The 23,903-nt window shown below is 39.9% G+C and overlaps 1 protein-coding gene across 2 annotated transcripts; it reads left to right on the top strand.

The window, feature by feature from the left end:
* Positions 1-1,799: 1,799 nt before the first annotated feature.
* katnbl1 (katanin p80 subunit B-like 1) lies at positions 1,800-23,482 on the top strand. 2 transcript variants are annotated; one of them, XM_061987148.1, is made up of 10 exons: positions 1,800-1,962; positions 2,728-2,854; positions 3,019-3,056; positions 7,901-8,180; positions 8,253-8,368; positions 8,448-8,498; positions 13,503-13,592; positions 13,748-13,849; positions 21,496-21,589; positions 22,902-23,482. In XM_061987148.1, the coding sequence occupies exons 2-10, from the start codon at positions 2,846-2,848 to the stop codon at positions 22,932-22,934; spliced, it is 813 nt and encodes a 270-aa protein (XP_061843132.1). In that variant the 5' UTR covers positions 1,800-1,962; positions 2,728-2,845; the 3' UTR covers positions 22,935-23,482. The 2 variants fall into 2 exon arrangements, with proteins under 2 accessions (XP_061843132.1, XP_061843133.1); XM_061987149.2 differs by lacking the exon at positions 1,800-1,962 and adding an exon at positions 1,983-2,210.
* The last annotated feature ends 421 nt before the right edge of the window (positions 23,483-23,903 follow it).

Below are 23,903 nucleotides of genomic sequence, written 5' to 3'. Positions count from 1 at the left end.
GGTAACACCCGAATAAGTTTTTCAACTTGTTTATAAATAATGATAAATGGGTTATACTTGTATAGCGCTTTTCTACCTTCAAGGTACTCAAAGCGCTTTGACACTATTTCCACATTCACCCATTCACACACTGATGGCGGGAGCTGCCATGCAAGGCGCTAACCAGCAGCCATCAGGAGCAAGGGGTGAAGTGTCTTGCCCAAGGACACAACGGACGTGACTAGGATGGTAGAAGGTTGGTATTGAACCCCAGTAACCAGCAACCCTCCGATTGCTGGCACAGCCACTCTACCAACTTCGCCACGCCGTCCAAGTTTATTTTGTTTTTTATTTTGTTTATTTTGTTTGTTTGAGCTTTGTTGATTTTATTGACTTGTTGGAGTGTTAATCAGGCATATTTGTTTGTTTAAGTCGGGGTCCACGTTAATCAATTCATGGTACAAATATATACTATCAGCATAATACAGTCATCACACAAATTAATCATCAGAGTATATACATTGAATTATTTACATTATTTACAATCCGGGGGTGGAATTTGGAGGGGGTTTAGGTTTGGTTGATATCAGCACTTCAGCCATCAACAATTATATCATCTGAGAAATGGACATTGAAACAGTGTAGGTCTGACTTTGTAGGATATGTACAGCGAGCAGTGAACATAGTGAGCTCAGAAAGCATAAGAACAAGTATATACATTTGATTATTTACATTTGATTATTTACAATCCGGGGAGGTGGGATGTGGTGGGGGGAGGGTGATAGTCTAGGGTTGTAGTTGCCTGCAGGTGTTCTTTTAGTGCGGTTTTGAAGGAGGATAGAGATGCACTTTCTTTTATACCTGTTGGGAGTGCATTCCATATTGATGTGGCATAGAAAGAGAATGAGTTAAGGCCTTTGTTAGATCGGAATCTGGGTTTAACGTGGTTAGTGGAGCTCCCCCTGGTGTTGTGGTTATGGCGGTCATTTACGTTAAGGAAATAGTTTGACATGTATTTCGGTATCAGGGAGGTGTAGCGAATTATATAGACTCGGCTCAGTGCAAATTGTTTTACTCTGTCCTCCACCCTGAGCCAGCCCACTTTGGAGAAGTGGGTAGGAGTGAGGTGTGATCTGGGGTGGAGGTCTAGAAGTAATCTGACTAGCTTGTTCTGGGATGTTTGGAGTCTAGATTTGAGGGTTTTGGAGGTGCTAGGGTACCAGGAGGTGCATGTGTAATCAAAAAAGGGTTGAACGAGAGTTCCCGCTAGACTCTTCATGGTGCTTTTGTTGACCAGAGAGGAGATTCTGTAGAGAAATCTTGTTCAGTGGTTGACCTTTTTGATTACCTTGGTTGCCATTTTATCACAGGAAAGACTAGCCTCTAGAATGGAACCTAGGTAGGTGACCTCATCTTTCATGGTGATAACAATGTCACCCACTTTTATAGTGAAGCCACTGACTTTCTTAAGGTTGACTTGGGACCCAAATAGGATGGATTCCGTTTTACCTAAGTGTATGGGTAGCTTATTGTCAGCGAGCCAGGTGCAACGACAACGACTTTTTACTGTCAATATCAGCTGCTGAGTTTCATTTTTTTAATGTTTTCTGCTAGTGGTGTGCCTCCGCATTTTTTAAATGAAAAACAATGTGCCTTGGCTGAAAAAAGGTTGAAAAACACTGCCGCGGGATGCTGACCCCCGAACTACACATATTTAATACAAGAGCTGCTTTATTTTGAAATGTGTCTGAAGTTTGAAAAACGATGTTACCTAACATGTCCAGCAGATGTCGCTAAATCGCCGTGTTTCGGTGGCCAAAATCAATCCCACAATCCCCACACACCGGCGGTGTCTCCATTTGAATGGTTCAAACTGTGCAACGCCAGCGAACGAAATATTCAACAAGAAAAGTCGGCCTATTACTGACTATAACCAGTTTTTCACGTTTTTGGACTTTACGCACCTCATGACAAAATGCCTCGGTTGGTATTCGAACGTGGTGTTTGACTCTCGCTACTTGTTGTGAAGTTACCATAGTTAGGTCGGGGAGGCTAATTTGCGCGAGCTAGTTGTGTTATGTTTGGTTAGCTTCCTGGCTAACTAACAGCTGCGGGTGGCTCCACTTCGCTAGCAACGCGAGCTTCGTACGTGGAAGGATTTTACGAAATTGGGCTTCTTGGAGCGTCTTCCGTCGTATTGTTGTTGTTAGCTCCGTGGGAAACATGCTAAGGTAACTTTTAGTGATTGGGGGGGGGGGGGGGGGGGCATACGTGTTGCTAATGCTAATGCTAACACTACTATTTTAGCAGCAATGCTAACATTACTATGTTAGCAGCAAGGCTAACACTACTATTTTAGCAGCAATGCTAACATTACTATGTTAGCAGCAAGGCTAACACTACTATGTTAGCAGCAATGCTAACATTACTATGTTAGCAACAAGGCTAACACGACTATGTTAGCAGCAATGCTAACATTACTATGTTAGCAACAAGGCTAACACGACTATGTTAGCAGCAAGGCTAACATTACTATGTTAGCAGCAAGGCTAACATTACTATGTTAGCAGCAATGCTAACATTACTATGTTAGCAGCAATGCTAACACTACTGTGTTAGCAGCAAACAACAGTGTTGTTTATCTGCCTTTTACTCCCATATTGCGTTTCTCACTTCACGTGGCCAAATATGACATGTGTTGTGTCTGACACGTTAACTGTGTGTCTACTTTCCTCCCCTTCCTATCAGATTCCCCATATTGTGACAAGTGATATGGATATCTGGTGACGACAATTCTCCCAAGTTCGAGAGGAAACAGTCCAATGGCCTCATGTGATTTCACCTGTGTCTTTCCGCCACAGAGATCATGAAGCAGGTACGTAGACTCGTGTGTGTGTGTGTGTGCGCTCATGGGATGTCGTGTTGTGTCAACAGTGTGGTTGTTTAGACATTCCTGGTGACAGTGCAATGACAGTGCAAGTGCTATTGTTGGCAGTATAGACTGCAGTAGTGGCCTCATCCCCTGTCCTTTCGTTTTAGGTGGATATTGTAAATAAGGACAAATTAGATAAGGAAAGGTGAGTCTCTTGATCCACGTCTGTAAGAATGTGTCACACACGCTACGTTTCCATGCACTAAATTAGTCTGATTGCTCAAAATACTGTATTCCTTACATTATTGAGAAAATCGACAGTGCGCCTTATAACTCTGTGGATTCATTCTTGGTTGTGCTTACTGACCTCAAATTTTATTTGGTACATGGTGTAATAAGTGTGACCAGTAGATGGCAGTCACACATAAGATATGTGTGCACTGACGTTAGCAAGTATCCGTGAGCAATCAACACCTAAACGTTTCATTGAGAATATAGAGTATTACACATGGTGCTCAAAAATCTGTCAAAATGTTTTAGGACAATTTGGCAAGCTACGAAGCCGCACCGCTTGATGGATTGTCGGCGCGTTACGGTTACTGTAGTCCAGGGGTCCCCAAACTTTTTGCCTTGGGGATGCCGCATTGGGTTAAAACAATTTGGCCGGGCTGTGTATGTATGTGTGTGTGTGTGTGTGTGTACATATATATATATATGTATACCGTATTTTCCGCACTGTAAGGCGCACCTAAAAACCTCCAATTTTGTCAAAAGCTGACAGTGCGTCTTATAATCCGGTGCACCTTATATATGGACCAATATTGAGCCACAACAAACCTAAACTTAATTTTCATAAAGTTTAGGTCTCGCAACTACGGTAAGCAGCCGCCAACTTCATTTTCCCCCAGTCATATATCCCAGCATGCACCGCGCGCTTCTTCTTCTTCTATGGGGACGGCTGCTTACCGTAGAAGAAGAACTTCTTCTTCTACGGTAAGCAGCCGCCTCCGTAGAAGAAGAAGGAGCACCGCGCGCTCCTTCTTCTTCTACGGAGGCGGCTGCTTACCGTAGAAGAAGAAGGAGCGCGCGGTGCATGCTGGGATATATGACTGCGCAAGGCGTGCCGTTTTGATTTCCATTTGTTTGTTTATGTAAAGACCCCAAAATGGTTCCTATTAAGAGACACGCTTATGACGCAGAGTTTAAACTTAAGACGATCAATCACGCAGTAGAACACGGGAATAGAGCAGCAGCGACACTGACTCGATTAATGACGACTTCGACGAGACGTATCCGCCCAACTGTTTAATTCGGACACCGAAGAAGAAGAATTTGAGGGATTCGTGGATGAGGAATAACTTCATAAAGTGAGCTTTACATGTTTATTTTGTGTGTTGTGTTGTGTGACATTAACGTTTGAGCAACGTTGAGTTATTGATATATTGTTATTGCTCTGCACTATTTGGAGTGTTAGTGCAATCACAATATAGTAACGTTTGATTTACCGTAACAGTATCACTGTTTTTTACGTGTTTATTGAATCAGGGAAAAGTTTCCCTCCACTATGTGATATAAATGTTGCACTACATGTTATACCTTGCTGTTGTTAAAAGATAAACAAAACACCACGTCACTGACTTTACCTCGGGGAAAATAATAAAACAGCTGTTTATTCATTTTGGGAGTGAACAGAGTTGTCAGAACGCTGGTTTGTAATCTATTAATAAAGTTTGACTGACCTATCTGACTGTTTTGTTGACATTCCCTTTAGCGCAGCTCCATCTAATGGATGCATAGGTGCGACTTATAATCCGGTGCGCCTTATATATGAACAAAGTTTTGAAATATGCCATTCATTGAAGGTGCGCCTTATAGTGCGGAAAATACGGTACATATATATATATATATTCCTCGCGCACTAATTGACTGAAAGAGCGCGCACTTGGCGCTGATGATGTCACGTTATCAATGGGAAAATGCATTTTTATACAATACAATTTGCCTGAGCGGCTAGGAGGCACCAAGAGTAACAAGCGGTTGAAAGAAAAACACTTTTTTTTAACTTCGGAGTTCCCGCGGGCCGGATTTTGGACGCTGGCGGGCCGTAGTTTGGGGATCACTGCTGTAGTCAGATGTACTCTGCTTCAAAATACCGGTATTATTATTATGATGTATGTATAAAGACCCCAAAATGGCATCTATTAGGAGACATTTCATCTGGCGCTTTATTTCGGAATATTATGCAAAATCAACTTTTTTTTTTACATTATCGATACCTGCTGATGTTTATTTGGGATCTGCATAAGTTCCAAAAATGTGCGCTAGTCCACGTCAAAGTCAATAAGCTCCTTCTTTTTCTCCATCCTCTTGATGTGGGGCATTCATCCTCCATTGTTGCCATTTTTTTTTTCTCCTGTCCAGCTACTTAGGCAAATCATATTGTTGAAGTAGATGCCCATATCGTACAAATTTACTATACAAAAGAGAAGTGTGGAATACTTCTCTTGTTGCCTTATTTGTATTTGACTTTATTAAATGGATTTATATTATTATTTGGTGCAGGCGGGCCGGCGCAGTTGAGGGTAGAAAGAGGGAAAAAAAGGAAGACAGAGGGGGAAATTGCGGGGACAAGATGGGGATAAGACAGAGAGACAATAACAACAACAACATCATCAGCAAATAGGATATGTACAAATATGATGGTAAAAGTGATAGCAAAGAAGCAGTTAATGAAATAAATAATAGAGAAAGGACAATGAACATTATCATGCTACAAATGGAACAATACAAATACCAATATAAATAGCAGTATTGATAATGAATAACAATAATTACCTCTTATCAACAATACAATTGTTCAAATGCAACAATACATATATGTAATAACTTGTTAATAACATTGTTGCCATTTCTAATACAAAGTAACGTACAGTTCTAACTTATATCTGTCAATAAACTCGTTTTGGAAGCGCTAAAAACTCCCGGTACAACAAAGGGGATAAGACGCTGTCAAAGTAAAGTTACCGGTACGTAAATAAGACCGCCCACAAAACGGTGCATCGTGAAGAGACGGTCCGAACGCGGCTTGAAGATGGTCTGTAAAAAATAATCTACGCAACATTTTGATCAAAGAACCGCAGTTACATGTTATATAGACCACAAGGAAGTGTTTTAAATGTAGGAACAAAATCATAATATGACCCCTTTAATGCACCTTTTAATTCGGTGGACCTTTTGTATGAAAATAGACTCGCTCATCGGTAGTGTAATCCAGTGCGCTTTGTGGTCCGAAAAATACGATAAGTATTACACAACTCATGGAAACACCTTAATCTGATCGTATTTGATTTTTGAAAAGTCTCACTAATTTACCTAGATTATGCGATTAAAAACCAGATCCCTCGAGTGGGAGTGTGCTGCCTACAACGGTTAGTATTACCGTATTCAATTAAAATGATCAAAAAACTGTGATTGATAACCACATCTTGATACAATTATGGACTGACTACTAACCATTAGCTTGTCAGCTAGTTTATATGCTAACTAAAAAACAAAATAAAATCAACGTATAGTCTGTCTAAACAACTAAGGTACAGTATTCACTAGGGCTGTGAATCTTTGGGGGTCCCACGATTCGATTCAATATCGATTCTTGGGGTCACGGTTCGATTCAAAAATATGACTTATTTTATCTTTGTGAAAACATTGGACACAGTGTGTTGTCAAGCTTATGAGATGCGATGCAAGTGTAAGCCACTGTGACACTATTGTTCTTTTTCTCTTTTTTTTAATAAATGTCTAATGATAATGTCGAGGGATTTTTAATCACTGCTATGTTGAAATTGTAACTAATATTGATACTGTTGTTGATAATATTCATATTTGTTTCACTACTTTTGGTTTGTTCTGTGTCGTGTTTGTGTCTCCTCTCAATTGCTCTGTTTATTACAGTTCTGAGTGTTGCTGGGTCGGGTTTGGTTTTGGAATTGGATTGCATTGTTATGGTATTGCTGTGTATTGTTTTGTTGGATTGATTAATAAAAAAAATAAAAATAAACGATTTTTAAAAAATGAGAATCGATTCTGAATCACACAACATGAGAATCCATTTTTTCCCACACCCCTAGTATTCACATTAAATATAAAGACTGCTGGTTTTTCACAAAGTTATTGATGAAAACTCCAGTGTTGTGTTGAAACAGACAGAGGTGTCTTTAACAGGAGGGGTACTTGCGTGACGTCACCAACTGGAAGAAAATGGAATTCATCACCTGATTGGTATTTATTATAAAAAACAATGTGTACAAATTAAAATAGAAGATCATTATCACAATATTGTTGAATATGCTCAAAAAGTAGACACAATAACATATTTTGACCAAGTTCTAAGTACTTTTTCAGCACATTCAACAATATTGTCATAACTGTGATACTTTTAGTCACAATAACTTAATGTAGCCATTTTGTTGTGTAAGTTTGAGTGTCCCCCACCTCTTCAACAGAGACAGAAACTGTTTAATTGCTTTTGATTGTGGATTTTGATTTAAGTGTAACATTTTGTTAACCGTGTATATTTTATTTTTATTATTTGTTTGTTTTATTTAACTTGGATATTTAAAAAGTATCAATTCAGTGTAAAATAAAAGCTTTCATTATCAAGACAAATGAACCTCCATCCTGTTTACTGTTAACCTCAGCACAGCCTTTAGAGACTTGATATTTGTCATCTGTGCCACTATTACCGTGGACATCATGTACAAGAAGAGCTGGGCTGTTGACTCGCGATTTGTGAGGATGCTTTGTTTGGGTGTGACGTTTAGGTAAACCTGAAAAGCAATACATTAAAAAGCGCCCCACCAGTGTACTATAGGCATACAGCGAAGTAACTATAGTCACATTAGAGAGCGTACAAAAAACCCAACTATTTGAAAAATCAGGCAAATTTAGTGCATGGAAACGTAGTCAAGCCCCTGTAGTCACTGGGTCACTAAAACATCTAATCGTCCACATTCCTCAAATGAATCCCCTTCATATTGTCACTTCCCGCAGATTCCAAGTTTGTTACGGCGTGAACAATCCAGGCAAAGCAAAGAAGTCCTTACCTTGCAAGAGGAGGAGTTCTCCGCTCCCGGTGGTGGGCTCCAAGCTGCACCGTAGAACATCCGATGTTGGCCGTGGCCAACATCCCGGCATGGCCAACAAAGAAAACGAGGTGACTTGCTCTGATGTGCGGGGCAATCACTACAAGGATAACTGCGGGCCCTCTGTGAGTGCCGCCGAGGCCTCCAAGATGGCAGGGGCCAGCTCCAAGTACAGCGACTTCACCGAGGTACAGCAGCAATTCAAGGCTTTTATATACAGACTCCGCTTGCACTGCTGACCCAGATTTCCCTTTCTGCAGTTATCAAAAGATCACGAAGCTATGACACACGTCCTCTTTGGAAGGAATCTTCGACTTAAAGTGGCCCTAACGCTGTGGCGAAGAAACACCAATGAACTAGTGGCTTATTTAATTAGGTACAGCATTTGCTTTAACACCAAGTTTTAATCGTAAAGATCCTTGATATTTACTATGTTTGATTTTTTGACTCCCCAGAATTCAGGACACAGGGGTGCTGCTTGACCTGTTACCTGTCATAACAAATGAGTGAGTCTAATTTATTTATTCAGTACAGTTGAACTTCTATGGTCGAACACATTTTGTTCCTGAAGTCGTCTTATTTACTTTTGATTTGTTCGGGTGTGAACGATAGACTAAATTCCCCCCAAAAAAGTATCTTTAAAAGGGAACTGTACTTTTTTTTTGCAATTTTGCTTATCATTCACAATCCTTATGTAAGACAATTACTCTTTTTTTTTTCCAGGGCATTTTAATATGTAAATAAACGCTAGCAAATGTCAGTTAACAATGGAATCTAAGGGGAGTCGCTCTATTCCGCCCATAAAGCACTCTAAAAACATCTCAAAACTTCCATCAATGTTTTATATAGTTGTAGGTATGTATGTGTAGTTAGGACTGGGTGGATATTCAATAAGTCAATTAACTGACGAAAATGAAAATGAAGTCTTTAAGTTTTCCAGCGTCGATATATTGCCATGTACATGCTTCATAAGTTTCAGCAGCTGCACGCGTTAGTGCCATAGCAGAATGAAAAGAAGGGCTTGAATCATCATGTCCTTCATTAAGTTTCTTTAACTCTTTGTGAGGAGCATCACATCAGCAAGTTAGCCCGTGGTCAACACATGTCGTAGTTAGGGCTGCAACTAACGATTAATTTGATAATCGATTAATCTGTCGATTATTACTTCTATTAATCGATTAATAATCGGATAAAAGAGACAAACATTTCTATCCTATCCAGTATTTTATTGGGAAAAAAACAGCATACTGGCACCATACTTATTTTGATTATTGTTTCTCAGCTGTTTGTAAATGTTGCAGTATATAAATAAAGGTTTATTTAAAAATATATATATATAAAAAAAAAAGCCTCCGCGCATAGTATAGATCCAACGAATCGATGACTAAATTAATCGGCAACTATTTTTATAATCGATTTAATCGAACAGTTGTTGCAGCCCTAGTCGTTGCGTATGCTACTCTTTTGTTAAAAATCTCCTAATGTGATTGTCAGTTAAGTAATGTACAACTGTTCCTCTGCCTACATGTTCAACATTTAAGTGCAACTTTGTTTGTCAATACTTTATCTATTTTATTTATTGTTTTGGTTGTGTATATTTGAGGGCCCCCAAACCCCTCCTTAACATATTTTATTGCTGTTGGTTGTGATTTTAAAAATGTTGCCCATCCATCCATCCATCCATCCATTTTCTACCGCTTGTCCTCAAATAATATTTTATTATTTGATTTATTTAACAAAAAAATATATCGTTTATCAGCAATAATTTGTAGTTCAATACATTGTAGAGCAAAATTTGTTATCAGCCTAAATGTAGTAACAGGCACATTCATAATGACATGTCATATTTTCGTATTTAAAAAATACGGCGGCATATTAATTCCACAAAAACATTACAACTTTTGCTATTTCCTTCAATGAAGTGAAGTAAATTATTTTTGTATAGTGCTTTTCTCTAGTGACTCAAAGCGCTTTTACATAGTGAAACCCAATATCTAAGTTACATTTAAACCAGTGTGGGTGGCTCTGGGAGCAGGTGGGTAAAGTGTCTTGCCCAAGGACACAACGGCAATGACTAGGATGACGGAAGCGGGGATCAAACCTGGAACCCTCAAGTTGCTGGTACGGCCACTCTACCAACCAAGCTATACCGCCCCAATAACAACAATAGTACCAATCATGACATACTTCATAAGACAAATACTATTTTCAGACAAATGATGATCAGAACCTTATATTTTGAACCTGAATATAAGTAGGGTGATCTACAAGTTTTAGAAGATTTGTGCTAAGCAGATTCAGCTTTTGTGAAACACTAAGCATCATGTAGCAGTATTGCTAAGTGCTGAACTAAAAATACCAACTACGAACATAATAAAACAATCACTTTACTATGTCTGCTCTCACTCGGATGCCGACTGATGGGATGTTATCTTCCTTCATAGATTAAGAATTAATCATAATACTCACGTAGGTGGAACAAAAAGGTATCCACAAACAAGCGTTTTTTCGTGTCTTTCTGGCCATCAAAAGCCGGAAGTCAAAGTTGACCAACTTTGTAGTTTATGGCCACAACCTTCTTGTATCCAGGTGAGAGGCATGATTTATGATCTTGAATTAACTTTTACCAACTCGGAGGCGAAGCAGCAGCTCACCAGCTCAATGTAGCAGCATTAGCTCGTTAGGTCTCCGTGAGCACTGCGCTACTAAAAATGGTTTGTCTGCGTTTGCGCTTATAATAACAATATTGCTAATATTTGGTTAATATTCAGGTCCCGAGGATGTTTTTTTAGAAGGCTTTATGGGCGGAATAGTGTAAAATATATTCCGCCCATAATATAAATAAATGTATGATTTTGAAACACTGGAAAAATAGCCCCATGGCACACTCACTTACGAGTGCATTTGCACATGTAACAAAGTTGTGTCATATAATTGATTAATATGATTGCTCTTCCCACCGTACAGCGGCATAAAACCATATAATCTATGTTGGGAGGTCAAGACCCATTTCATAGGAACATTGTAATATAATGGCAGAGAAACACTGGTAGTACCTCAAAGGTGTTTGACTTCAGTGTTTTTACCGTAATTTGTTAGGCTAATGCAATGTTGACTTAGGCTTATGTCCTAGTTTGTTAGTGTTCACTCTACATATTTGCTTTTTTAACGTGTCTTTTTGGGCCTTTTGCCCACTGTTTCTATATACCGTAAATAACTATGTCGTCGGGAAAATATGACGTGTTGGCTGTTTTGTGTGTGGAATAGAAAAGAGTAGCCTTTATTGTCATTACACTGGAGGTGAGTGCCATTATTCATATGACGCTGCTGCTGTTCCTTGTGTACAGTCATTCAATTTGACCATAGCCTTGATCATTGTATGAAACTTTTTGGTAGCAAATATACCTTTATTTATACAGTATATATATATATATATATATATATATATATATATATATATATATATATATATATATATATATATATATATATACACACACATACATACATACATACATATATAGTTTTGGTTGTGTATATTTGAAGGCCCCCAAACCCTCAAATGAGCTAATATTAGCAAAAAATAACGTTTATCAGTTCGAACGTTAAGCATCTTGTCTTTGCAGTGTGTTCTATCGAATATACCGTAGGTTGAAAAGAATATTTGTTTTATTCTGTTTTTATTTACGATTTACACGTGCCAACTTCACTGGTTTTGTGTCTGTGTGTGTGTATGTGCGTGCGTTGTGGTCAAAAGTTTACATACACTTGTGAAGGACATAATGTCATGGCTGTCTTGAGTTTCCAATAATTTCTTGTTTGTCACAAAAAAACATTCATGAAGTTTGGTTCTTTTATGAATTTATTATGGGTCTACTGAAAATGTGACCAAATCTGCTGGGTCAAAAGTATACAAACAGCAACATACATTATCAATTTTGGTGATGTAGAAAAGTTACAATCAAATCAAATTAGCTTCATGGCATGGCCTCTTAACTTCATGTGAGTGATTATGATTGACGACACCTGTTGACTTCTCTGAGCCCATTTAAATAGGGCTCATGTGATGCAGTCATTACTCAGTTACAAACGTGACAATGGGAAATTCAAAGGAACTCAGCACAGATCTGAAAAAACTAATCATTGACTTGAACAAGTCAGGAAAGTCACTTGGAGCCATTTCAAAGCAGCTTAAGGTCCCAAAAGTAACTGTGCAGACAATTGTAAGTATAAAATGCATGGCACAGTTTTGTCACTGCCACGATCAGGAAGAAAACACAAGCTATCACCTGCCGCTGAGAGAAAATTGGTCAGGATGATCAATAGTCAACCGAGAACCACCAAAAAGCAGGTCTGCAATGAATTGGAAGCTGCTGGAACACAGGTGTCAGTGTCCACAGGCAAGTGTGTTTTGCATCGCCATGGACTGAGAGGCTACCATGCAAGAAGGAAGCCCTTGCTCCAGAAGTGACACCTTAAGTTTGCTGCTGATCACATGGACAAAGATAAGACCTTCTGGAGGAAAGTTCTGTGGTCAGATGAAACAAAAATTGAGCTGTTTGGCCACAATACCCAGCAATATGTTTGGAGGAGAAAAGGCGAGGCCTTTAATCCCAGGAACACCATTCCCACCATCACGCATGGTGGTGGTAGTTTTATGCTCTGGGCCTGTTTTGCTGCCAATGGAACTGTTGCTTTACAGACAGTAAATGGGACAATCAAAAAGGAGGATTACCTCCAAATCCTTCAGGACAACCTAAACTCATCAGCCCGGAGGTTGGGTCTTGGGCGAAGTTGGGTGTTCCAACAGGACAATCACCCCAAACACATGTCAAAAGTGGTAAAGGAATGACTAAATATGGCTAGAATTAAGGCTTTAGAATAGCCTTCCCAAAGTCCTGACTTAGACCCCATTGAGAACATGTGGACAATGCTGAAGAAACAAGTCCATGTCAGAAAACCAACAAATTTAGCTGAACTGCACCAATTTTGTTAAGAGAAGTGGTAAAAAATTCAACCAGAAGCTTGCCAGAAACTTGTGGATGGCTACCAAAAGTGCCTTATTGCAGTGAAACTTGCCAACGGAGATGTAACCAAATATTAACATTGCTGTATGTATTCTTTTGACCCAGCAGATTTGGTCACATTTCCAGTAGACCCATAATAAATTCATAAAAGAACCAAACTTCATGAATGTTTTTTGTGACAAACAAGTATGTGCTCCAATCACTCCATCACAAAAAAATAAGTGTCGTAGAAATTATTGGAAACTCAAGACACCACGACTATGAGGTGGTGACTTGTCCAGGGTGTACCTCGCCTTCCGCCCGATTGTAGCTGAGATAGGCTCCAGCGACCCCGAAGGGAATAAGCGGTAGAAAATGTATATATATATATATATATATATATATACATACACACACACACAGTATATAACACAAGCTAAAGTTGTTCATCTATATTGTTTGCTGTTGATTTGCTAACTATTCTTCTTTTTTGCTTGCTGTTAGCCTTCAAACAGAAGCACCATGCTTTTCACTTGGCTGCTGCGTTGACCTCATACCCCAAGTAAAAGTGATTCTTTCCAGTAATTATGAAGAGTAAGTGTTGTTGCATATCTGTGTAAGTGGTGTGCTGTTTGACTGATAAGGAATTATCAACCAGTAAAACTTGCTGATTCAGCCTGAAAGCATTGACTTTTCATGACTGACATTTTTGTCTCTTCTCTACCTTGCTTGGATGCTTGCTTCCGTAGGCACCTAATTGCAGGTTTACACTGGGTTCAGTCTGTCATCAAGAAATGGTGGCCAGAACTTTCAAAGACAGACAAAAGACTGCGGGACAGCTTGGACAACAGGTGGGAAGTGCATGTTGTCATTCGTGTTTATGTTTTGGATTTAATTCCAATTTTGTGACTCTGTTTAGTGTACATTGTTGTTATTTTTAACACAGAATACCATATATGGCATTAATCCACTATTACTATTCATCAACTGTAGTTCTGCTGCTTCTCCTTTGCCTCACTGTACGCACTTTTATGTTCAGAACGACACATGCACGCTCTAAAAGGGCGTAGAATACTTTTTTCAACTGTTTTTTTGCACTCCATGCTTAAATATCTTTTTATAATAATAGTGTAAACAACATAAATAAGTGTGTATACTATACATGTAATCCATATTTTAAATGACAAAAGTAGCAGAAGTAACAAAAAAACAAAAAAAAGAAGTAACAATGAAAGGTTGTGCTATTTCATGAGATCAAGTACATTAGTGTGGGCTAGGGATGAAAAAAAAAATCCAGACAGTATTACCATTTTAAATTCCATCCATCCATTTTCTACCGCTTATTCCCTTCGGGGTCGCGGGGGGCGCTGGAGCCTATCTCTGCTACAATCGGGCGGAAGGCGGGGTACACCCTGGACAAGTCGCCACCTCATCGCAGGGCCAACACAGATAGACAGACAACATTCACACTCACATTCACACACTAGGGCCAATTTAGTGTTCAACCTATCCCCAGGTGCATGTCTTTGGAGGTGGGAGGAAGCCGGAGTACCCGAAGGGAACCCACGCAGTCACGGGGAGAACATGCAAACTCCACACAGAAAGATCCCGAGCCCGGGATTGAACCCAAAATTAAAATGATCAAAAAAGCATAACTACACTTTGACAAACTCGGGGACTGACTGGGGCCAGCTCGCTTGTTAAAATGCTTACAAACAAACAAGTAGGGATAGGTACCGAATCTGGTACTTTTTTGTACCCAGCGAATCCCACTGGTTCTACCGGGCACCGATTCACGTAAAATCCAACAGTGCTCCTTGCACGTAGGCACTTGGGGATCACTCCAGTAGCACTGAGAGTGGACTAGGCCAAACTATCCATCCATTCATCCATCCATTTTCTACCGCTTGTCCCTCTAGGTCAGGGGTGGGCAATTAATTTTTACCGGGGGCCGCATGAGCAACCCGAGCACTGCTTGAGGGCCACACCGACAATATTTCAATTAAATTTTGCTCAAATTATTTTTCATATACCGTAAGATAAATAATAATAATAATAATATTTTCATTTAACCTAACTTATCCTTTATACAAAATCAGATGGCTTTTGATGGTTTTATTTTTAACAGTTTCTGACACAACACTTCCTGATGTATATTACAATGCAAAAATTTCCATTTCTGTCACTTTATCCTGCATCCTCTTTGTTGGGAACGTAGCGCGCCTGTAAGGTGATTGGCGAAGAAGGAGGAAGTGTTGCTGTTGTGGAAATGAGGAGTGAGGATAGACGTGCGTGTGGAAAGAACGAGATAAGTTGAGCTGTGTTAGTATAGGTTGCTCAATACAAGTTTAAAAAGAGCGTCAGACTTGGTGTGCACTTCTTCTGGACGCTACAATTGGTGTCAGAAGTGGGATGAAATGCCTCCCAGTTCGCCTTGCCATCAAACCTGGGAGTCTTCATTGAGGGCGGAATTCCCCCAGGCTAAGCAGCGTACGCTGCACCTGTAGACGCTGCCTCTCTCCTTCCTCCCTCCCTCTCTCTCTCTCTCTTTGCGACAAGCTTCTCACGTCCGGGATTCACACAGACATCCCCTCCCGTTCAATCTTGACAAAGTCGCCAGGAAACATCGTGGCACGTACCTCCCGATGACAAAGCAGGCTGAGCACACAAACAGCGCAGTATGCTCACACAAGCAGCAGCAGTATGCGCAAAGTTTTACTTCTGACACCAATTGTAGCGTCCAGAAGAAGTGCACACCAAGTATGATGCTCTTTTTAAACTTTTATTGAGCAACCTATACTAACAGCTCCACTTATCTCGTTCCTTCCACACGCACGTCTATCCTCACTCCTCATTTCCGCAACTCAAGAACACAACATCAACTTCAGCAGGTCGTTACACTATATTCTTTAAACACAGCAACTTGTGTACCACAAATTAAGCACACGGCTTTACCTTTAATTTCTGTAAAGAAATACTTGGCAGTCCATGTCTTGTTGAAAACACGCCATTCGTCATCAACTTTTCTTTTTTTAGCGTCTCAGGGAAAACCGTGCATCACTTGTCGCTGTGCACCTTCACTCACAGGTTAAACACGGACATACGCCCATAAATAACACTTTTCAAAATAAAAGCAGCACAGTTGTATTGCACGCACGACATAGATGTTTTTTTAAATTTATTTTGTAATTTGTGATTGCCGCTGTTCACATTCACTCACAATCGCGCACGAGCATACGTCCACATGGAAGTAATACAAATAGCGCTTTTCAAAACAAAAGCAGCACTGGTGTATTGCACACTCGAGATAGATACTTTTTACAATTTATTTTGTAATTTATGATTGGCCTCACGCGGGCCGGACAGGGACGTACAAAGGGCTGGATGTGGCCCGCGGGCCGCAGAATGCCCAAGTCTGCTCTAGGTAATATTTTAATTTTCAATGCCCAAAAAAGCAATTGACTCAAAAAATGCTCCTACATAAGTAAGATAAGGCTCCACTTTTCCAAAAATGCGCTAGCTTGTCGCTATGTACATGCTACTGATCAGCATAGCGATTTGACATGGCAATTTCAACACTTCCAAATCCAACTACAACTAAGATGCACAATACAATCAAATACCTTGTACAATAGTACAAGTACAATACTTACTGTATTAACTAGAGATGTCGATAAATGCTTTAAAATGTAATATCGGAAATTATCGGTATCGGTTTCAAGAAGAAAAATTAATTACTTTTTAAAACGCCGCTGTACGGAGCGGTACATATCCGGTAAAACACAGACGTAGGACATACTTGCCAACCCTCCCGATTTTCCCCGAGAGACTCACGAATTTCAGTGCCCCTCCCGAAAATCTCCCGGGGCAACAATTCTCCCGACTTTCTTCCGATTTCCACACGGTCAACAATACTGGGGGCGTGCCTTAAAGGCACTGCCTTTAGCGTCTCTACAACCTGTCGTCACGTCCGCTTTTCCTCCATACAAACAGCGTGCCGGCCCAGTCACATAATATATGCGGCTTTTACACACACACATAAGTGAATACTTGATCAACAGCCATACAGGTCACACTGAGGGTGGCCGTATAAACAATTTTAACACTGTTACAAATATGCGCCACACTGTGAACCCACACCAAACAAGAATGACAAACACATTTCAGGAGAACATCCGCACCGTAACACAACATAAACACAACAGAACAAATACCCAGAACATCGTGCAGCATTAACTCTTCCGGGACGCTACAATATACACCCCCGCTACCACCAAACCCCTCCCCTCACCCTCCCCCCCCTACCAATCTCCCGAATTCGGAGGTCTCAAGGTTGGCAAGTATGCTCTAGTATACTCTGGACTGAAGCTGTGTGCCTTCATTGTTTTTGTAGCTGCTGCTCCAAAGACATGCACCTGGGGATAAGTTGATTGGCAACACTAAATTGGCCCTAGTGTGTGGATGTGAGTGTGAATGTTGTCTGTCTATCTGCGTTGGCCCTGCGATGAGGTGGCGACTTGTCCAGGGTGTAGCCCGCCTTCCGCCCGATTGTAGCTGAGATAGGCTCCAGCGCCCCCCGCGACCCCAAAAGGGAATAAGCGGTAGAAAATGGATGGAAATGGATGTTTTGAGGCATGTTTCAAAAAAATAAAAAATGATGCACTCTGTGAAAGTCAAAGTATAGTATTTCCCGTAGTTGTAATGGGTATTAGGATTATCTCAGTCCCAAATTCCAAGCTGTTTTGAGGCATGTTAAAAAAAATAATGCACTTTGTGACTTCAATAATAAATATGCCATGTTGGCACTTTTTTCCATAACTGGAGTTGAAGTTGTTTTCTTATTTTGGAAAACCTTGTTTTTGATTGATTGAAACTTACTTGTATTAATAGATTGCACAGTACAGTATATATTCCGTACATCCATCCATCCATCCATTTTCTACCGCTTATTCCCTTTGGGGCCGCGGGGGGCGCTGGAGCCTATCTCAGCTACAATCGGGCGGAAGGCGGGGTACACCCTGGACAAGTCGCCACCTCATCGCAGCGCCAACACAGATAGACAGACAACATTCACACACTAGGGCCAATTTAGTGTTGCCAATCAACTTATCCCCAGGTGCATGTCTTTGGAAGTGGGAGGAAGCCGGAGTACCCGGAGGGAACCCACGCAGTCACGGGGAGGACATACAAACTCCACACAGAAAGATCCCGAGCCCGGGATTGAACCCAAGACTACTCAGGACCTTCGTATTGTGAGGCAGATGCACTAACCCCTCTTCCACCGTGCTGCCCGTATTCCGTACAATTGACCACTAAATGGTACCACCCGAATAAGTTTTTCAACATGGGGTCGGGGTCCACGTTAATCAATTCATGGTAAAGTTACATTGTTTAATGCATCCAGCAGAGCATCACAACAAAATTAGGCATAATAATGTGTTAATTCCACGACTGTATATATCGGTATCGGTTGATATCGGAATCGGTAATTAAGAGTTGGACAATATCGGATATCGGCAAAAAAGCCATTATCGGACATCTCTATTACCTACATTAACACTTTTTAGGGCGCAACAAAAGACTAGACAGAAAAGATTGAACTAGCTTATACACTATACACTACTGCCGTCTAACGTCTTGGACTTCTAATTGAGACTCAGGAATGTGATAATAAAGCAAGATATAACAACCAGAGAGCAGTTATCATAATCAGCTCATTTTTAAATGTTGAAATAAAAATGGGATTTTATTATCAAAAAAAAAAAAAATGAACACACAAAAGTACTGAAAACTGCTACCGTTGAGTACTGGTATGGATTCCCAGGTACCGGGAATTGGTACCGTATTGGTTAAAATCTGAACGGTACCCATCCCTTAAAACAAGAGACATTAACATCTTTCCCAATGAAGAAACAACATACCGCAATCTAAACTTGTATAAACACATTACTTTGTGAGCAATTATGATATTCAATGGTGTACATTGAATATACAAGCTGTGCTTAGTCTTTTTCTTAGAACAGAGTGATCGTTCTATACTCAGAGAAATACGAGACAGAGGCGTTTTTATGGTGCGTTTAGGGACTGCTCAACAAAGTAGGATGCCAAAAGGTCCAAAAAAAAAAAAAGATTTTATTTGTTATTCGCCTTTCATTTAAATCAATCTTAAAGGCTACTGTAGAAACCAATATTTAAAATAACAGGGTTTCCTCCGGGTATTAAAAAAGTATTACCGGTAAGTCATTTTATGGATTTTGCAAAATTGAAGGCCTTAAATGGCATTAAGAAGCATTAGATAGATAGTACTATGATTCCTTCAGTAGAGATCCCTCATTAAGTGCTATGTCCAGGGGCATAAAAAGGGTAATACAATTGTAGGATTTGGCCGATAGTCAATACATCAATCCATCAAACAGTAAATGAAAGGTAATTTAAGAATGTTGCGGTCATCGATAAATTGCTACATCTGTCTGTTTCTTTCCTTCGTCTCTGGCTTTCAAACTGGGTACAAGAGGTCTTCTGAGTTCCAAAAGCGTTTAAAACGCTGCCTCCATAGCGAACACCCCGCTGGACAGCAAAATCAAATGGCTTGGAGCCCAAACTTTGCCATCCTTTAGTCACTGTTGGCATGTAGTCCTTAACTCCTACACCATGTCAACGACTCCTTTAATTTCACTCACCAGTTCAACACACACACAAGCTACCTTGGCTAACATGAGCAATTCTGGCGACGCAGGCATCTCACGTAACCTACGGTGGCCTCGGATGGACAACCAAGACAATTCTCATAACAGACCACAACTCTTATTTTCTGACATTCCCACAGTAAATTAGAGTTCCTTTAGCTGCCTGACACTTTATATATAACTTGCTATCTACTGTACCCATTTAAAACAACTGAGAGGGTATAAAATACAATCTATTTAAGATTTCAAACTGTTTATTTTTAAGGCTTACTGGGATCTGTTCAAATATCTTTCCATGACATGTATTTTTCCAAACACATGCATCATTTGCATTCCTAGTATGATGTTAATTTATTATTCCATAAAAATGTTATCCTGATTTTGGCTTTTATAAGTCATACTTTCAGAGGATTTTTAAAGGATGTTTTAAAGAGATGAAATAAAAAATAGACTTCTGGCTATAATGAACAATAATTTTGATTGAACATACAGTGTGATGATTGAGAGGCAGAAGGTTTTATTGGCTACTGTCTAGGGCCGGTGCACGAAGTCGGAGCAAAAAAATAAATGAATAAAAATCAATTCTCAGATTAAACAGTCTTTTCTAAGCAAGCCAATTCTAATTCACTAGATAGTAAAAGTTAATAAAGTAAACTTTTTTTTTAACTATTCAAGATTATCATTGTAATGTGTGTCTCTGTGTACAGTGTAAGCTTTTGAATACAAATAATAACCATATGCGGTCGGACATGGCATTAAAAAATATTTTAGGTGGCAATAAAAATGGCATTAAAAACATCAAATTAGATTCGCTGACACCTGTAGAAATCCTGAAAAATAAAAGCTTAGCCATTAAAACCGATAAAATATTCAGATTAAAACACCATCAGTGAATCATAAGAAGCACACAACATTCAAAATAGTGGCTTTTTTAACAGTGTGCATATTTATTTTATTTATTTAAAAAAAAAATGGTATAAGTACTTTTTGAACACATTCAGCAATACCGTTATAATAATGATAACCATGATACATCATGTTGTTACATCTTTATTGTGGGCCTTTTCAAAGGCGGTGCCTGTTGCCGTGTGACGCCATGAGGGTGCTTAGCATTAACTGTCCGTGGGCAATGTTCCTGAATGTGTTCACTGCATGTTGTTAGCACAAGTTAATGAAGTGATTCAAGTTCCTCTTTAGGACCCCAATGTAAAATTCCGGGATTTGTGTACCGGTACACAAAGTTGAAGGCCACTGCCTTAACACGCCAACACCGAATTCTACAAGTACTCTAAATACAGGGATGTAACGATATCAAAATCTCACCGTACAATATTGTCACAGTATTAAGGCCACACAGTCAGGTATTTCTGTGGTAATTAAAAAAAATACTTGGTAAAAATACCATAGTGTGTAAAATGAAGTGGCAGTAATAGTAAAGATAATCACACTTATTGTAATTGAACATCACATAATGTTTTAACGTTCTAGTCATACGCATTACTACAAATGGGTATTTTTAACTGCAACAAGTGGTGCAGGACTCAGGAGCATACAGTGTTTCAAGTAACTTGGTATTTTGCTACTGAAACAAACACTACTACTTTTGAATGCACAAAGCAAATATCTCATCATAGCAATATGCTGATATTGCAAAAACCCAGTGTAGTGTGAAGCATTGCTAATGTGCTTCGTAGTGCAACAGCTGGTCATGCTAGATAAGACTGCCACTTAAGTAGATCAGGGGTTCTTTGTAAAAGCAAAACAGCAAATCAACACATCCTGGGACTAAATTGTCTTTTTTTCTACTGCAGGAACATTGAAGTCTTGAAGCAACGGCTAAAGGACTTGTGGAAGGACGGAGCCAGGCTTTGTCTGGTTCCAGGTTCTACTGGAGATTTAGCAAAGGTGAGATGTCATTATATTTGACTATATTTTATTGAAAATGACATAATGTTCTCAAATAGTGGCCATGATCAAAAAAACTCCAGATGCTTCATACATAAACATCACACTTAAGAAATAAAGCAGGTACTGTGTATTGCTCTGTACACAGTGCAAGTGGAAAAACATGGCAACAGTGGAGTTTAAAGTTGCATTTCACTGCAAAAGTCATTTAACATTTCAACATGGACCCAAAGAGAATTTGTCTTTGCAAAAGAAAAAGAAATAATATGAGGGAGTGTGCATTAGAGGATGGAGGAGAAATAAAACTTGAGGAAGAATTGGACAAAAAGTAGATTTATTCATGTAAACCAGTCAAAACCCAGATCTTGTTGATGTGGGCCATTTAGTGCATGCTTACAACAGACCCGCCGTTTTGCATTGTACCCATCATGCTTCGTAGTGGGTTAAAATGGGTGTAATTTTGAATTGTGTATGGTGCCTAAACATTTTTATAATGTACAAGTTGTTTTGTATAACAATTACCGTATTTTTTGGACTATAAGTCGCAGTTTTTTTCATAGTTTGGCCGGGTTCCAGTGCTTATACTCCGAAAAATACGGTATTAACTTTCTTTCTTGGTTTTTGATTATTTGGACCATGGGTGGGAACACATTTGCAGTGTTTCAACTCTTTAATGTTATTAAAAATTAGTTTTGGACGTCCCATGGGCCAGATTGTGGACGCTGGCAGGCCATAGTTTAGGGGCCCCCTTGTCTAAACCGCTCAGAACTTTACCTCAAACATTATTGCAACCGTTACTAAAATTGCATGGAAGGAGAGCAACCGGATTGCAAACCAAATGTTGGCAGCTCTGGCATACAATATGATGTATAACTCTCCTTATAATAAATATATTATTTTACTCGCCATTTAGTTGTGGAAAGCTTCCCCCTTTGGTCACACTTCAGAAGAAAGATGTCTGCTGCTCTTTGCAGTTGAGTAAGATGTTAACTGGCAATAATCAGACTAAGTACAAGCTGTTAATCTTATTTAGATGCTCAATTTGAGTCTTGGTGAATGTGTGCTCTCCTCAAAGGTCTGGTGTTATTGCTAACACTTGCTCACTTATTTATCTTGTCCTAAATAAATATGTTAAACCCGCCCACATCCTGTTGATTTAGGGTGTGCACGTTTATCCTGGTAAAGCTCCACCTATTAACCAGGATCACATTGCTGGGGGTTTGTTTTGGTCATTTTGTCGTACTATACTGAAAATACATTGTAAGTTGAAGTGACTGAACTGAACTAATGCTGACGTGTCTCCACGTTGCAGGGCGTCGAGGTTTATGTCCTGCAGCTGCGCTGACCGTGTCACTGCGGCACCCCTGGGGAAGTGACCACTACTGCCGGATCACGGCTGTTTTTGTACGGACGATGGCATCCGAGATATGGACCGGACCATGTTTGGCTACTCAGACCTCTCAACTGAAACCTGACACTTAAAAAGAAACAACTTTGCTAGTAGGAGCGGGAGACGCATGAGTGGGCCGAGCACCTTTCTGCAGGAGAAGCACAGCAAAGTGACCACTTCACATTGAAGTGGGCAGCCTCAGGAAAAAGGGGGCGTGTCACAGACGACCGTGAGACCGGATGTGTGTCGCCCTATGTAGTGCCAAGCACGTTGTCTCTCACTACACCGCTCGTCGCCACGGAATGCAGTGCAGTTGTGGATGTCATGAATGGCCCGCTGTTTGGATGTTTTTAAGCCTGCATTCTGTGGAATCAGGAACTTGAATTAGCATCAGTCTTAAGTTATTCGTGCGCATATTGTGTCTCCATGTGTGTCATTTTGACTCGGTCATGTAAAAACAAGTTATTCTTTTAATCTTTTAAATAAATTTGATAAAAGTTGAATTGTTAAATGATTTCTCTTCGTTCAATCTACACTCAATGTGACAAAAGTTTCCGCTTAAATTAAAAAGCCTTTAAAGTCATTAAATGGTTTCTGGGAAAATTAAGGCCTTGAATGGCTTTAAATGCGATGTCAAGAGGCCTTATAGTCAATAAGTCAATGAATTGAACGTTAAATGAAAACTAACTTGATAACTTGCTATGTCCGCCGTCAGTGTTTCTTTTTTTCATCTCTGGTTTTCAAAATGGATACATGAGGACTCACTCTGTGCACGGCTCGAAGCACCTGTGCAGTTATTTGGCAGGAACAAATTAAAGTGAAGCCTCTTGTCAGTCATCCACAATCTTTGTTTTGTTATGAGCAGGCGGGACCGCGAGCTTACACACACACACAGAACACAGACTTCACCACGCTCGTCATGAG

This window comes from Nerophis lumbriciformis, linkage group LG26 (assembly GCF_033978685.3).
Source record: "Nerophis lumbriciformis linkage group LG26, RoL_Nlum_v2.1, whole genome shotgun sequence".
NCBI classification, from domain to species: Eukaryota; Metazoa; Chordata; class Actinopteri; order Syngnathiformes; family Syngnathidae; genus Nerophis; species Nerophis lumbriciformis.
Note: the sequence above shows the minus strand (reverse complement) of the source record. Positions and strands in the feature narration are given on the sequence as shown.